Here is a 16,203-nt window from a genome sequence, read left to right on the forward strand (position 1 = left end):
GAGTCCCCCAGACAGTGGTCTGTACTTACGTTGGCCCACTGCTTTTTTTTATTCCCTCACCAATTTTTTACGCCATGATTTATTTATTTTAATGCAGTCTACATATTACATTTACAAATCATCCTGAACCCTTAAATCCAATTAATTCTTTCAATGGGCTAAACTCTTGTTTCATTTGATGGCCTTCCTGCCCTGGCATTTGGCCTTTGTGCCCTTAGCAAATGGACAACACCAAGGGCCAAGTAACCTGGAGATTCCTACTTTCCTGCGGTTTTCACCCTCCCAGTTGCTTCGCATTTTAATGTGTCTGGTAGAAGCCACATTTTGCTTCATGTCTTGTTCTGGATGGAAAACAAGCTCTTGCCACCAGAGGCACATCTGTGTACGCAGATAATAACGCCTGACATCGGAATTGTTTACCTGCCAACGGTTTGTGTTACTGTGTGATGTTTGACCAGCCTATATAAGTCACTGGAGGTGCTTAAGATTGCTTTAGACTTCAAGAGAGCAATAAGACCACTTGTCCAGGTTATCATCTAACATCGAGGTTTCCACCCAACACAGGAGATATACCAACTAGAGTCCTCGCCCACATAGCTTTTATTTACACCAGCAATATGAGCAGCGAGGCCAACACACAACAACCACCGCACCCTGCTGCCGATGCAGAGAGCCTATCCAGCCCGGCCGCTTCCGTGGGGGATGGGAAAGTCATCTCAACCAAAGTTTTGGGTACAGTAAAATGGTTTAATGTCAGCCATGGATACGGTTTCATCAACAGGAATGATACAAAAGAGGATGTTTTTGTATACCAAACAGCCATAAAGAAGAACAACCCAATGAAATACCTTCGCAGTGTTGGAGAAGGAGAAACTGTGGAATTTGATGTGGTTGAAGGGGAGAAGGGACAAGAGGCAGCCAATGTCACCGGCCCAGGAGGTATTGCCGTCCAAGGGAGCAGGTACGCCGCTGATAGGAATCACTACAGACGCTACCCCCACGGGAGGGCTCCACAAAGTACCGGAGACTGTCCGGACAACTTCCAAAGTGTCAGTGAGGCTGAGATGCAACAACAGTGCCAACCCCTGTACACCAACGGACCACGAGGAGAGATGACTGAGGGCGGTGAAGGTGACGAGAATCAGGGAGGTCCAGACCACCAGAGCAACAAATCAATGAGGCAGCACAGCTACAGAGGCTTCAGACCAAACAAAGAGAAACAGCTAGGTGGTGAGGGTGGCCTAAATCAAGAGCCCCACCAGCGCCGCTCAAGCCACCACTTAAACTCTCGCCACAGACGCCAACAGGCCAGCGGAAAGCCCGGCCACCATGCCAGGGAGACCAAGACAGGAGAAATTTGTTGAGAAAATGTCAGGTCTCGGGGCCCAGCAGAGCATGGATGAGTAGTGTTGTGTTCATAGACATACAAGCATACTATGATTCATTGTATGCTTATGTGCTACTGACATTGGTTATAACATCCTGCTGCTAGAGGCGTTGTAGAGTGGTGAAGTAAGGAGAGGGAGGGAAGAAGTGTGCTGCATATATGTGTGTTGTATACATGTGAGAGACAAATAAAGAGACCGGTTCCCTGAATACCTTAGTCCTTATGTTTAATCTTTGCACTAACATAACATAAGGAAATAACCTGCCCTCTGTCACCCACCATCTCTTGCCACCGTCCATTTTGCTGCCGTGGCTCCTGAGAGGAGAGCCATCTAGAACACTGTTTCTCAGCATAGGATCGTTGGGGTGGGGGGACCAGGGGGTCCAAAAGGACTCTTATGGGTCCGTAAACCAGTTGGAGACTCAAGCCCAGTCCACTCCAATGATGCAACAAAACCATTTGCAACGTTGCAAATTGGACCTGAAACTTGCAACAAACTTATATACAGTTCAATGATAACTATATTGTTATACAAGTTACCGGGGGCAAAAAAACATTGTATCAGAAATGGTGGTCTATGGCCTAATGCGTATCAAACTGGGGGTCCTTGAAATTAAAATGGTTGAGAATCACTGATCTAGAATCCTGTCTGTCTGTCCAGTAGCCTGGTAAACCATCCCGGTCGTGTGAATTCACATTATCATGTGCAGAAGACACATGTGAATTCATGCGACCAGGATGGTTTACCAGGCTATCCGTCCAGGGTTAATCTCACACAAGCTGGACTGATCAGCGGAAAATGTATTGTGCACAAAGTAGGCCAAATAAGAACCTCAAATTAAATCTAGTGTTATATTAAAATTGCCTTGTGGGTGGGCGGTGGGCACATAGCTGTTTTGAGAAAGCATCACAAGCTGAATGTCTCAACAGTACTAGACCCAAACCCCAGAGTTAATTGCTTTATTCAATATTCACCTTTAGGTAAGGAATTTGAGAGTGTAATAAAAAAACATTGGCATATTATTGAGTCTGACCCAGCTCTCAAAAAAAAGATTTCAGCACCTCCTTGGATAGTCTACAAAAGGTCACCTAATCTGAGAAAACAACTTGTTAGAGTGACCTATACCATCCATCAACCAGCCAAGACACTTCTTACAGGACATCCCTCAGGGTAACTACAGGTGCGGCCGCTGTCCTCAGTGTCATTTTACACATAAAACCACTACTTTCACACACCCACGTACAGGCAAAGGGTTTAACATCCAGGGATTGATCACTTGTAACACCAACAATGTGATCTATATGCTGAAGTGCCCATGGCTTAGCATAATAGGTAAAACCACCTGACCCCTAAAAACGAGAATCTCAAAACATAGATCCAACATTCGTCTGTCTGTGTGCTGGGTCAGCTTTTCTATATTTCCATTTTTGTTATCTTTATTTTTATGTTTAGTTCTTTTTTGTTTTTGATTTTTTGTTTTGTTCAAAATGGTCTCAGCTACTAGTAGCTGAGATCTACTGAGATATAGGTTGAAAGTGCTCATGACCTAAATTCACAACATGACATTGAAGACACTCTGTCAGTGAAACTGTCTCCCTGATGTGTGAGTCCCTGTTGTGGCCTTTTTGTGATATTTGGATGATGAAAAAACCCTAAACCCGCTATTTGAGGATTTAGCATTGCGCAAGGGGCGTTCCCGTGCAAAAGTTTCTATCTTGGACACACAGCCTTTATCCCTAAAACAGCTGCGCTACCCGTTACATTATGCATAGCTGCACCCCACCATCCATCCAACCCAACAACCCATTCTCTCCTCTTTTTCATCTTGGGCTCTCTTGTTTCATGATGTGAGCCTTTTCTCTCAGTCTGTTTCATCTCGCCTTCTCTCTCCTGTACAGCCATTTCATGGGTTCCACTGAAGCTTCACATTGAAGGGAGTCGGTGTGCTTTATGTTGCTCCTTACCTTATGCAACCTCTTTGTGCTCACGAGGTTGAAAATAGTTTTGTAATGTTCTGGAGAGGAATGGGTCAGCGGTGGGCTATTCTGCATTGTTATATATATTATCTTAATAAATAGCATGATTATTACACTGCTTGAAGCTGGATATAAAAAAAGATGAATTAATATATATAAATATATGTAGAGTTTAGAATATATAATAGATTTCCTAGAAGTTCAGATGCTGCAGCAACTGGTGATAATCTTTAAGGGGGCAGCATTTTTGCCACTGTACAGGCGCCCAGGATTGAAGAAAGGATGGAGCCTGTCATTAAAGGTATCTGTGAAGGTGTGGATGTGGACTCCAGTGTCCACACAGTAGAAGGACACACGGCCCTCTCTGTAATCCAAAAACACACCGATCTTCGTGGGCTTCTGTCCCAAAGCCACTGGGGTGACAGGCGATGTGTTGGCCACATACTGGCCTCCAGGCTTCAGGTTCAGTGTCCAGTAGCCGTTGGCCGGGCAGACGGTGAACTTGCCTTTCCTGTTCACAGACTGTCTGACCACACCGAGACTCCACTCTATCTTCTCCCCCACCTCCACCTCCCAGTAGTATCTCCCACCGCCGAAGCTCTCCTTGCCCAGGGTGTTAGCCACGCGGTCGAACCTCTTGGGATTTTCGGGCACCTCCTGAAGCTTGTCTGTGTGTCTCACCTCTTTTCTATCGTCTGAGACACACAGGGCGGGGTGTGCTGTCTTAGGACTCAGATTAATGTCCACTGAGACACAGAGGAAGGACAGAAAGTCAGCGGGAAAGTCAAACAAGTTATATCAGGTAATAAAGCAAAACAAAACTTTGGTTCATGTCCCTGCACCCAATGATTTACCTGAGTATTTTTCAATTCGCTTTAGTTCTGCAAAACAAAATAATTGAAATCTTAGTGAGATAGGAAAAATACAGTAGAAGCCGGGTTATAGCCAATCATCAGGCACAATCAGACCTGAGTTGAGTGAGATACAGTATGGGTCATGCAAAAAAGTTTTTTTTTTTCACTAACCTGATTTGCAGAGCCTGTTTACCTCCCCCCTTAGCTTATCCATTTCCTCCGATAGGGCTCTTCTGGTGACCCCAAGACAAGGATCAGCCTCTATTGTAACCCTGGACCAATCCTTCATGTTGGAGGGGCATATGTTGGAAGTGATGCCCTGTGGAATATATACAAGCAGGATATATTACTTCGAGTGTAGCAATTTATAAACCACTTGGTCTATCACAAAACATGACTCCCCGAAAGGTGCTGGTGCTCAACCTTTTTCTCATCGTCTCCTTCCTCGTCATGTAGCTCAGAGGCAGATTGATCGTTCTCACTCCTCCTCAGTTCCTTGATCTCCTTTTCAAGCTCCTTCACAAACTTTTCTACTCTCTTCTCTTCCTCTCCCTGCCTGTCCTCGATTGCCACCACAACCGCTTTGTGACTCTTCTCCATGGCATTCACCAAGGCAGAGAACACCCTCTGGCTCTCGCGCACCTCTTTGTGACAAGAAGTCTGATTGAACAACATCGTCATCATCACCATCATCATCACATATTATCAATATGAAATTTAGTTATGTTTTCATAATGTAGATTTGAACGCACCTTTAAGAGTTGTAGAGAGCATTTTATCCTTTCTATTTTCTGTAGCCTTTCTTGAATCAGTTGCTCAACATCTACCTGTGTGTGTGTGTGTGTGTGTGTGTGTGTGTGTGTGTGTGTGTGTGTGTGTGTGTGTGTGTGCGCGCGTGTGAGTTTGTGCGTGTGTGTGTGCGTGTGTGTGTGTGCAGGAATAAAGCAAGACACAATGAGTAACAACAGATATATCAGATTATGCATGTTATATTATTTTGATAGTTATGGAGAAGAAATGGCAGGAAGATTGCAGTTACCATCTCCTCAACAGGTGGTGGTCGATTCTTCCTGTAATTATCTGATACATCTGCCAGGATGCGATTGACACTGAGGCCAGGCCTCTGAGTAAATACTCTCTTGCACCGGGGGCAGTAAGACTGGTGTCGTGTCCAATAGTGGCTGAGACAAGTCTTGCAAAAGCTGTGTCCACATGGTATGGTCACTGGGCTGATGAAAATGTCCATACACAGAGAACACAAGAAGTTCTTCTCTGGGAGGAGGCCTATCGTAGACGCCATACTCTGGAAAGATAGACAATGGAGCTCCCATATGAGTAAATATTTAGTTTGCTACCTTAAAGGAGAAATGCAATGCCTAGGGAAATTATTTTTATACTCCATACTGTCCAGTCCATACTGCAATTCATAGGGCTGCACATGTGTCATGTTTTTCGCTAGCCAATCACAGTCCTGAATTTGCAAAGTCAGCCAATCACATTACAGCTAGTGGTGATGACACTAGCTGTAATGTGATTGGCTGACTTTGCAAAAGTATAGATTTGCATTGACTGTGGAAGGGTTAGCGTTGTAGACTACGTTGTAGACTATTGGCCAATCACGGTGCAGGATTGGTCAGTGTCCAAACCTCACTTATAGGTGGCGGTTACACCGCCCCAAAAACGTACATATCACTATTCACATTTTCGACAAGTGGGATATCGTTTTAATCTTGAAGATCTTGAAGATTAAAACAATCCCACTTGTTGAAAATGTGAATAGTGATATGAAGCTCAAACAAACAAACAAATAGACTTGAGATGAATAAACTTGGCTTCAAAGAAAGCAATCAAGCTTTCTTGTGTCTGTCTTTTGTTGAAAGCAAACCTATTGTGAAAGTATTTGAATACCATGTAGAAATGTATATTTAAAACATTATTTTCAACTATCTACGTTGGTGATTGGTGATACAACATAAACTAAACTATGTTAGGGGAAACAAGTGTTTACAACAAGTGTTTACATTTTAGAAAATAGAAGTCTGACAAATACTTTGAGCAATATTTCACTTTGGTTCAAAATAAATCTTCTACCAGAAGGTTATCTTCAACACTGTTAGCATTCATTTATATATAATAATTTATATTTTAAGAATAATAAACAATAATAGTACAGTAAGTACTAAATTGTGGTAACATCGTTGTTGAAAAATATGTTTGTGAAATAAATAGCTTTTTCTCTCTTTTCCCCAGCATAGAAACACTGTTTGTTTTGCACTCACATAAGCAGTAGAATACAAGAGCTAAATCAATCAGATCAACAGTTTTCGGTTCAGCACAGTTGAACTTATGCCCTTGGCAGTATAGGGCAGCATTCCACCTCCTGTTATGTAATGGTATTACACAAAAGGAATGACATGTACTCTACGTTCGTTATGTGGTGAACTATCATTTGTTTTAATGGCTGTGAACGGCATGTTTGTAAAAGTTAACCCTCTGACTATGTATCACAATTCAGTGCGGTTTTATTGATCAAATATCGAAATGGAGAGAGTATGAGAGCAAGAGTGTCTGTTATTGTTCTGTTTTTGTTTGTATCTTTGTAAAACTGATTTTTTTGTTTGTTTTGTATTTTATTTGAACTCATCCGGAACATTTACCAAATTATCTGTCATTGTCTTTTCTTGTTTTATATTTTATAGTTGTTGTTTGTACTCGGATTGTCATCCAATAAAAAGAGTATACAACATTTTCAAAAATCGAAACGGAGAGAATTCTTCTGGTTAATACTTAAGAGGAAGTTGGAGAGAAAGGTGACGCTGAGTGACTGAGATCAGGATGTAAAATATGCAGCGGAACAGGTAGTCACAACATAAAGGATCTTTTAGGTTATACTGCTAATGAATTCTTCTGAATATCTCTCACAAGACATGATATACCTTTTTCTTTACTTCAAATACAATGAAAAGATATACATTTCAGCAATAATGTGGTTAACATAAGATTGCAAAAGGAAATACAGTTTTGTCGTTTTTTTGTTTCAGTTTCTTCATGGTTTTATCATTATCAAGACAGAACACAGGTACATTTTAAAAGAAGAGAATTACAAACTGATAAAATTAGCTTGTAAGAGGAAGACAAAGTTTAACTTACCTATACTAGCTGTCCAAATATAGTCTATTTTTCTGGATAATTCAGACAGTGCAATGGACTACGGCAGGTGTACTTGTTTGTTGTGTGTTGTTTTGGAAGGGGGCAGTACTTTACACAATGGCATCTCAGGTTAAGACTCCACCCCAAAGCATTATGTACACAGCTAGTGACCACTAACATGCAGAACACACACTGCTATGGGGGGGACAATCAGTGCAATACAAAAGTAAAGAGAGATTGAGAGATTTACTGTCAGAACTAATGACCTCTGCTAAAGAATCTACAGTTCAAATCTGCATCTCAAAGTTGCACATTTTCTAAATCCAATTTTGAATCTGACCAGAACATGTACAGAAACCACAGCAACATACCAAAAGTGCATGATATAAAACATGTTTTTAACTCTTTGTTCCCACACGTGAGATCACATAAAAATGCAACACTGTTCATCGTATACGAGATGAGAAGAAGCGATTGATGAAGATCGAGTTGAAGTTGAGCCTGGCAGGAGGTGCAGATCTGTCATCCATGTCTTTTATGGCCACCTGGGCTGCACCTCCTGCTGCACCCCCCACAGCACCACCTATTATCCCATACAGAACCATAGTCCCCGCGCCCCCCACAGCCCCCACTAGGACGCCCATGCCAACCCCAGCACAAAAGCCCATTCCCAACCCTCTGGCCCGGGAGATTCTGAGCCAGTCGTTGTCCACTTCTGCCCGGGCTCTGATCTCTTCCCCAATAGCAATGTTGTAGGCTTCTTTCTGCTTATTCAACTCCACCCTGCTGTACTGCTTCGCCAGTTCACTCCACATCTTCTCTGCCTCTAGCTCCTTCTCTTGCCTGAGTTTCTTCTCCTCTTTCTTCACGCTGTCCTCCGCTGTACGGAAGCTTCTATTGGAGAAGTGGTCGCCCCCAAAGGACTCCACCATCCGCTCGAGCTTCTGCAGAAGCTTCCGGCTCTGGCTGCGATCCTTGCAGTTCTTGTTGAAGACGTGGAAGCGTCCTCCAAACATCTCGATCAGTTCCAACACCCTGTCATCCAGGTTTGCTTTATTGGGGTTTCCTCCATAAGCCAAGAGGACCATGCAGTGACAGATACATTTCTCTCCGAAGCGTTTCATCAACAGCTTTGGGGTCCACATGTCATTTGGGGAGATCTTCTCCAGGTCAAACGCAATGAGCAGGGCGTGAGGCCCGGGGATGCACAAGCACTTGGACCTCTTCAGTTCCATTGTCCTCTTGGCTTGGCATATGTCTTTATCAAAGATGTTCAGTCCATTGATCACAGCCACTCGTCGCCCAGCCAACTCTCCTGTGAACTTTGTTGCGCATGGGAGGCTGGTGGTGTCTTTAGAAAACAGACGCCTACCAAGTATCGCATTGGTCAATAGAAACTGAGATGATCCACTGCTGCCGACCACCATAAGCCTCAGTTCAGGTGCTGTGAAAACTAACACAAAATAGGTGCATACATAAACAATTAATTAAATCAGAATGGTGTGTATGTCAAAAGTATTCTTATTATAACTGGTACAAAGAAAGGAAACTCACTTTTCTTTCTTTTATCCATTTGGCAGGTAGGTTTGCAGTACAGGGATTCACTATCTTTAACGCTTTCATTCACTTGTTTCAAAGCTGTTGAATGCAAATGTTCAATGGCTTTAAATACCCCCCCCCCCTCTCTCTCTCTCTCTCTCTCTCTCTCTCTCTCTCTCTCTCTCTGTTGATTGGGCACCAGATATTATATTTGGTGGAAAATACCCTCAGGGTATGCATGAGGCTGGCAGAGAGCACATGCTTTATTGACTTCTTTATAAAAACACTAATAAACAAGCACTCATTATTCAATAAATGATTATATAATGTATGTATGTATGTATGTATGTATGTATGTATGTATGTATGTATGTATGTATGTATGTATGTATGTATGTATGTATGTATGTATGTATGTATGTATGTATGTATGTATGTATGTATGTATGTATGTATGTGAAGTGCTATAAAATGTAATTGTTCTTAGAGTTATTACAATAACCAAATCTGATTGATATAATTAGGAACTCAGCAATGGATGTAGAGTAAATAAAAGAGCATAAAAGTTTTGTATTTACAGTAACCATAGGATGTATGTAACCAGTACCTTATTGGGAAGAGACTCATTTCCTAAAAATCAATTGACACTTCTAGGTGATACTATTATTAACCTAGACAATGTTTTGCCTCTAATCAGTCGCTTTGGATAAAAGCGTCTGCTAAATGACTGTAATGAAATGTAATGTAATCAGGGAAGTCAATAGGGAAGTCAATAGCTAATTATCCTATGTCAGTTTGATCTTTGGACAGTTATGTCCAAAGATAGACCTGTGTCCCCCTGTGTGAACTCCAGCAGTAGTAGTGTAGTGCTCTTATCATAGAAAATAGGCGACCGAGAATATCCATTCAGCTGATAATGGAAAAGTAAATAGAGGTACATTATAGCTTGGGGTCATTTGTAGAGAGGTACTCAAGCATGCATACATACTGTACAAGAGTCTAAAGCAGTCCAGTGGTTCACAAACTTTTTAGCTGGAGACCCAAAAGAGAAATTTGTCTCCAAATTTGATGGCACTCAAAGTAGTGAAAATAGCCAATCTACAAGCTCACAACACGTCACGATGCAACGTGTTGTGAGCTCGTAGATCTGCTATTTTCACTACTTAAAAAAAAAATCCATTCAACATTTGAATTTGTTTTTAACTTAGTTACAATTATTCATTTTTTAATTTTTAGGAATTTTTGGAACATCTTTTGAAATATTATGATTAAAGACAAAATGTAGGAAACAAAAATAAAGGGGTACTTACTCGCAGTCGCAACCAATAATAATTGGTCCGCGACCCACATATATGTCCCTGGTCCCGACCCACTGTTTGGGAAACAGTGGTCTGAAGGAAGAAGATTTTACGTTGAACAGCACCACTGCGTGGTCAAAGTGGGTAACGAACAAGCTGGATAACGAGTTGTTTTTCTTCCTGGTTCGCCATGTAACTGTTCCGGCGTCCGACGAGGACAACACTGGAGTGGGGGGCACAAATAATATGGGAATTTATGGTACATTAGAACATAATAATATATGACCAAAATGGTTACACGTGCATTGCTTACTGCAGCATTTGCTCCCTCCTTACATAATGTAAGACGGTGCTCATCAGTGATTGAACGAAGCGACTTAATAGCAGTGACAGAATTCTCAGGCTCTAAATCTGTCCTGAACGAGGCTTCACTCTATCTGCATGTGAGTTGAGTTGGCACGGCATGTATCACATTATTTCATACTTATTTAAAACAAATTGAGGCCGATTCTACAAATGTCTTCTAAATCCTAACAGTTTCCTGAAAAACTAATGTTTCTATAATTCAGTGGTTCTCAAACCTTTTCATGTCGGACCCCCAAAATGATATGTATTTGGCCCCGACCCCATCTCAAAATAGGTTTTTACAGGGACCCCCAGAAGCGAATATTTGAGTTAACATGTTCTCTTTAAAAATATTATATATATTTAAAGATTTGCATACATTTTACAGATCTACAAGCTCATAGCTGGCACGAAGTGATGCGCTATGAGCTTGTATATCTGCTATTTTTGATTAGCCAAAGTACAAAATAATGATTAAAGTGGACGTATTTATGATTCTGACGTTTTCAATCTTGAAAACGTCAGAATCATAAATACGTCTACAAGGGTTGTATACTACAGCTAGTTAAAAATCTAAAATGACACAGACAGATGCTTTTCCATTCATTTACATTTACTGTACTCGATCAAAACGTATTTTTTTTATTTCAATGGCCATGCCATTGTATAAAGACACTAATAATCAATGTGCCCTCAAGCTGTCAAACTCTCCTCTCTCTTGCAGTGGCCCTACTGTCTGAGAAGGTGTTCCTACTGCAATTTCAACAAGTATATTGCTAAATCTGACAATAATGCCTTAATGACGGAGTGCCTTCAGCGAGAGACTGAAACATTGCTGCGACTGAGTCAGGTGTCCAGGTATGGATATTTACTAGACTAGCCCATTAAACCTGAGGCCGATTCTACAAATGCCTTCTAAATCAGTAGTTCTCACAATTGCAAGATATTTAAAAAAATGTCCAAAAATAGCAGATGTACAAGCTTGCAGCGCGGCACGAAATGACGCACTTTGAGCTTGTATATCTGCTATTTTTGAATAGCCAACGCAAAAAATCTGAAACGACACAGATGCTTTCACGGATTTAATGGGCTAGACTGTCTCAAAATCATATCTAATGCTTACCTGCCTTTTCAGCTTTGATGCCATTGTCATTTGGTCTTTGTTCTACTCTCACATCATTGATTATGTGATGTTTCTTTAGCATCACATCTGTCTTCTTCGGTGGTGGGACTCCAAGTCTCACCCACCCGTCTACCATTGCTGCTGTCCTGGAGACAGTTTCCAGACATGCTGCTCTCTCAGACAAGGCTGAGGTCACACTCGAGGTCAACCCTACACCTGTAGGAAAGTCTAAGTTAGAGGACTATTGCCAAGCAGGTGTGAACCGTTTCTCCATTGGTGTGCAGGTGAATAATTACTAGTCATAATAAACTATTACTGGCTTAATTCAGGATCAAATTGTTATTGAGTGATTCATCGTTTCTTTCCTCTAATTTCTCGCATCCTACAGTCTTTACAGGATGAGGACTTGGCAATTCTGGGGAGAGACCATAATTCCCAGCATGCTTTACAGACCGTCATGGAGGCTCGGCGGCTGTGCCCAGGGAGGGTGTCGGTGGACATCATGTTCGGACGGCCGGGACAGAGTCTCGACCGCTGGGACAGCGAGTTGTCCGAGCTGCTGGCGGTGTGCGACGACCACGTGTCTCTGTACCAGCTGACCCTGGAGAGAGGTACCCAGCTGTTCAAACAGGTGCAAAACGGGGAACTGACCGTTCCTGGTGACGATGTGACGGCAGCCATGTATGCATCCGCCCGGAGGATTCTTCACGAGCATGGCTTTCAGCAGTACGAGGTGTCAAACTTTGCGAGACACGTAAGTGCTCAGCAAATGGACATTGATCAATCAGTTGGTATTTTGTCCGGTGATGCGATCATGCGAGTAATGTGTAGTGGAGGCTTTAGTCAATGCAACTATTGCAACAATGAGGCTGCCGTGTGTCTCTACGGTGTCACTCTGTCCACCTTGTCTAAATACACTGTTATTACAATTAACCTAGCCTGTCTACAAGCCCACAACACGATGCAATATGATGCATTGCAAGCTATTTTTAGATTTTTTTTGCCTAAAATGATATGACCAAAATCGGGGATGAATCATCACAAATTACATTTCTAACTCAATATCTGAAGTTCAATTTGGTGGTCAAAGTTGAGCCACACAGCACAACTATGCACACCTCTAGGTTTCCATTGTTTATTGAAGTGCTCTTTCAGTAATCTTCCATCAGTGATGAAGATGTGGTGTATTTATTTTGCCTTTACAAAATAAGTGAATAAAAAACACTGCATTCTTTTTTTTTTGGCAGAATGCCATCAGTCTTCACAACACGAGATACTGGAAAGGGGGACAGTACCTTGGTGTTGGCCCAGGTAAGTTATCACGTAAATAGAGTGCATTTAATCAAACATAATTCGTATTATCTCAATTTGATTAGATTTGAGGAGGTGTTAAGCCCTTAGTATGAAGAACAAAAGAGCCATTGTCTTTTCAGGAGCGCATGGACGTTTTGTTCCACTGGGGGAGGGAGGTGTTGTTCGGGAGGCTCGTACCCAGACCCTGGAGCCTGACCTCTGGATCAAAGAAGTCCAGCAGAGGGGACACGGGACACGGAGGAGGATCCCACTCAACCATCTTGGACTGTAAGCTGATTGCTTCTATCTTCAGATTCTTCACTGTATATGTGAATGTCAACCGGTATTGTGCTTCTTAAAGACATTTTTTTTGGGGGGCTTTTTTATGCCTTTATTATAGAGAGGGATAGGGAAAGTAGATTGACAGGAAATGGGGAGAGAGATGGGGGGGGGTGACACGCAGCAAAGGTACTCGGGAAGGTAAGGTCGGGAACGGGAGTCGAACCCGCGACACGCTGTCAGGCTGGCATCGCAGCGTAGGGTGCCTGGACTATCACGCTACGGCCCAGGCCGTAGTGTGCTTATTAACTGGGGGCGAACATCTCATAGCTCACATCATGTTGCGTTCCGAGCTTGTAGATCAGCTATTTTCAGTGAAGATATTTGGTGTAGAGGGAAAAAGGAGGGTAGCCACTAGCCAGTATAGACCTCCTTAGAGAAAGTATACATTTAAGTGGCTAATAAGTATATTTAGTAATAAAACAGGGGGGGGGGGGGTAGCTGGCTTTTTCATTTTGTTCATCACAAAAAGAAAATACTCTGTGAAATGCCATCAATAGAACAGTCATTAACATAGTATGACACAGTATGAGCAGCAGCGTGATAATGGTTGCTATTCCTCGTCCATTCATTCAGCTGTACTTGTGAAATTCTATTCTTGTTCTTGAGCTCTCAGTCATTCTGTCTACTCAAAGTCCACACCGCCCGAGTGATGTCATATCCACTCCACTCATTGTGAAGATTCTGTGTTTGGCAGATTGGAGGAAGTGTTGGTGATGGGACTGCGAATGACTGAGGGCATAACTCACCAGGTGATCCACAGCGAATGCACACAATTATTCTTCCATTCGTAGTACAGTACATACTGTATTCTACAGCAGTGGTTCTCATAGTGGGGTTCAGGGGGTTCCCAGCAAAATGAGGAACACTTTCATTTAACTATTATTTCACCGGCTAGAAGTTAACCTAATGAGACAATGTATAGGAAAAACTATTCAGTTCATAGGTTTCAGTCTCCACTTTTATCTCTCCACATACCTCATAGACCTAAATCTAATCTAACAACAAAATATTCTCTTATAGGAACTCCTGTACTGGCACAAAATCCTTTCAAATGTGGATCCGCAGGCCCAATAAGTATCAATTTGGGGGACATGAAAATCACTGCTCTACATAACAGTACTGTGAAAGACTAAATGCACCAGAGTTCAAGTAAACGTAATCTGTCGTTATAGTGGTCCTGTCTGTGTAAAGGTGATGATGAATGATCAGAAATATAAATAAATGTACAGTAAGCATGGTCTATTTACCAGGACCACGTGCATACCTTTCACACTACTTTATTGTAATAGGATTCTATAAATGTCCCTTTCACTAATTATATGCTACAATAATAACTTTGGAATGTATTTTTCCAAAACAGTATCCCTCACTGATGTATTAGTCCATGCTTTCTTTATGAGTACATTACACAATGACAACAGCATTGGTTGCAGTATACAGTTAAATAAATATATCTGAATGCATGGCTTATCTGTTTATGAATGCAATACGTATATCTGCTATCTATTGATTGCAGCATTGGCAGCTATTCAGCTCTGACCTGGATCTTCATGAAGTCTTTGGTACGTCCATGGAAGTGCAAGAACTGCTCGCAAGCAGACAACTAGTTCTTGATGACAGGTACTTTATATGGGCAGCATTTTATAAGGGTTGATTTTATAAGGGTTTTTGTATCATAGATTTTCACCACAGAAGGAGAAGAGTGCTGATTTCTGTTTTGAGTCTCTGACCTGATTTTCCTTTTGCTTTCTAGGGGTCTGCGCTGCTCCTGGGACGGACTGGCCTTACTGGACAGTATGTTACCAACCCTACTGGTGGACCTGGAAACCCAGGTCACCCAGAGGCAACAGAGAAACCAGAGAGACAAAACTGCCTTGCCCAGTTGACAGATCTCTAGGCGCAGTGTCCACAGAAAACTTTGCGCTGGAGCACTACCTTTACCTGGCGCAAGCAAGGCATTTAAGCAATCTCGATGTCTTTGATCTTTGGCAGAGTTCTCTGGCCGCCTCGAGCAGAAAACAGTTAAACTTTTGGGAGAGGACCGCCACACATCAGTGTCACTTTCCTATCTCACTCAGTGCACGTGTAATGCTCTGGATATGATATCCAAAGCTCCCTGTGGCTCAAAAAACCCTTTATGTGTACACAGCCCCTTATAGAACTGCCTTCGGTCCGCTGGGCAGGGAAGGATAGTAATGCCCAGCAACGGGCTGCTCTGTGACACTACAGTTTGTCCTGCTCTGTTTGAAAACATCTGTTGCTGGTTGCGCGTAGTTTGTCAAGTGTAGCTGTTTTATATTAAAACCAAATCAGTATCCAGCTTGTAAGTTGTGTGCCACAATCTGTGTCTCTGATGACTGATTGTCCTTCTAATGCGTGAGGGGGCTGTGTTTAAAATAAAATAAAAGGTACATACTGAATACCAAAGTGAGTTTAGGTGAGTAGCACGGTTTGGGTGTCCAGGTCGAACATTATAGACTATGTCCGTGGTGCTGAATTCATTCATGTCATTTTTTGTTATTTTCCACACATCCCCTTTATAGGCTTATGATAAATAAATGTCCTTTTGGATTTCATTTGCTTCTTTCATCTGACATGATGCATGCATGACTGTGGAGCCTATGTTACGTATAGAAGTGCTGTTGGTTGTTATTTTCGAGTGTGTTGGCACTTTAAATTCCACTGTATCTTGAGCTGGGCTCCTACCCACATCTTCACCCACCACATCCAGTCTGACCATAAATGGTTATTATTGGCACAAAAAAACCCGGAATACATACATATTTGGGCCTAGATTTTCAGAAACCTATTTGAAAAACCCACCAGTTCAACACAGATAGATAAGGGCATTGTTTTATTCATTTTAAATCAAAAACAGCAATACAATACACAAAC

The 16,203-nt window shown here is 42.1% G+C and overlaps 4 protein-coding genes across 6 annotated transcripts; 2 read left to right on the forward strand and 2 right to left on the reverse strand.

The window, feature by feature from the left end:
• Positions 1–269: 269 nt before the first annotated feature.
• Positions 270–1,463, forward strand: LOC311055294 (Y-box-binding protein 1-like). Its single transcript, XM_084071426.1, has one exon. The coding sequence runs from the start codon at positions 618–620 to the stop codon at positions 1,362–1,364; it is 747 nt and encodes a 248-aa protein (XP_083927552.1). The 5' UTR covers positions 270–617; the 3' UTR covers positions 1,365–1,463.
• Positions 1,464–3,430: 1,967 nt separating this feature from the next.
• LOC311056189 (nuclear factor 7, ovary-like) lies at positions 3,431–7,447 on the reverse strand. Its single transcript, XM_084072630.1, has 7 exons — positions 7,369–7,447; positions 5,258–5,521; positions 4,971–5,045; positions 4,642–4,878; positions 4,390–4,537; positions 4,219–4,245; positions 3,431–4,110 (listed from the first exon to the last, which is right to left on the reverse strand). The coding sequence occupies exons 2-7, from the start codon at positions 5,516–5,518 to the stop codon at positions 3,566–3,568; spliced, it is 1,293 nt and encodes a 430-aa protein (XP_083928756.1). The 5' UTR covers positions 5,519–5,521; positions 7,369–7,447; the 3' UTR covers positions 3,431–3,565.
• Positions 7,448–7,814: 367 nt separating this feature from the next.
• Positions 7,815–8,941, reverse strand: LOC311054734 (GTPase IMAP family member 4; the record flags this gene model as incomplete). Its single annotated transcript, XM_084070739.1, has 2 exons — positions 7,815–8,821; positions 8,923–8,941. The coding sequence occupies 2 exons, from the start codon at positions 8,939–8,941 to the stop codon at positions 7,815–7,817; spliced, it is 1,026 nt and encodes a 341-aa protein (XP_083926865.1).
• Positions 8,942–10,416: 1,475 nt separating this feature from the next.
• rsad1 (radical S-adenosyl methionine domain containing 1) lies at positions 10,417–15,884 on the forward strand. 3 transcript variants are annotated; one of them, XM_084071349.1, is made up of 9 exons: positions 10,417–10,648; positions 11,275–11,408; positions 11,753–11,957; positions 12,062–12,427; positions 12,921–12,984; positions 13,107–13,254; positions 14,003–14,057; positions 14,825–14,928; positions 15,062–15,884. In XM_084071349.1, the coding sequence occupies exons 1-9, from the start codon at positions 10,487–10,489 to the stop codon at positions 15,192–15,194; spliced, it is 1,371 nt and encodes a 456-aa protein (XP_083927475.1). In that variant the 5' UTR covers positions 10,417–10,486; the 3' UTR covers positions 15,195–15,884. The 3 variants fall into 3 exon arrangements, with proteins under 3 accessions (XP_083927475.1, XP_083927476.1, XP_083927477.1); XM_084071350.1 differs by lacking the exon at positions 14,003–14,057 and having other exon boundaries at positions 15,062–15,198; XM_084071351.1 differs by lacking the exon at positions 15,062–15,884 and having other exon boundaries at positions 13,941–14,057.
• The last annotated feature ends 319 nt before the right edge of the window (positions 15,885–16,203 follow it).

The sequence above is a fragment of the Gymnoscopelus microlampas genome (assembly GCF_963454915.1).
Source record: "Gymnoscopelus microlampas genome assembly, chromosome: 11".
In the NCBI taxonomy this organism is placed as follows: Eukaryota; Metazoa; Chordata; class Actinopteri; order Myctophiformes; family Myctophidae; genus Gymnoscopelus; species Gymnoscopelus microlampas.

Excerpts from the sequence above, each read along its gene's own strand:
- rsad1 (XM_084071349.1), top strand. The coding sequence starts at position 10,487 with ATGACCAAAATGGTTACACGTGCATTGCTTACTGCAGCATTTGCTCCC. Across the intron at positions 13,255-14,002 it reads CCACTCAACCATCTTGGACT|ATTGGAGGAAGTGTTGGTGA; the intron begins GTAAGCTGATTG and ends TGTGTTTGGCAG. Across the intron at positions 14,929-15,061 it reads CAACTAGTTCTTGATGACAG|GGGTCTGCGCTGCTCCTGGG; the intron begins GTACTTTATATG and ends TTTGCTTTCTAG.
- LOC311055294 (XM_084071426.1), top strand. The coding sequence starts at position 618 with ATGAGCAGCGAGGCCAACACACAACAACCACCGCACCCTGCTGCCGAT.
- LOC311056189 (XM_084072630.1), bottom strand. The coding sequence starts at position 5,518 with ATGGCGTCTACGATAGGCCTCCTCCCAGAGAAGAACTTCTTGTGTTCT. Across the intron at positions 4,246-4,389 it reads AAACAGGCTCTGCAAATCAG|AACTAAAGCGAATTGAAAAA; the intron begins GTTAGTGAAAAA and ends TTTGTTTTGCAG. Across the intron at positions 4,111-4,218 it reads GCGAATTGAAAAATACTCAG|TGGACATTAATCTGAGTCCT; the intron begins GTAAATCATTGG and ends TCTGTGTCTCAG.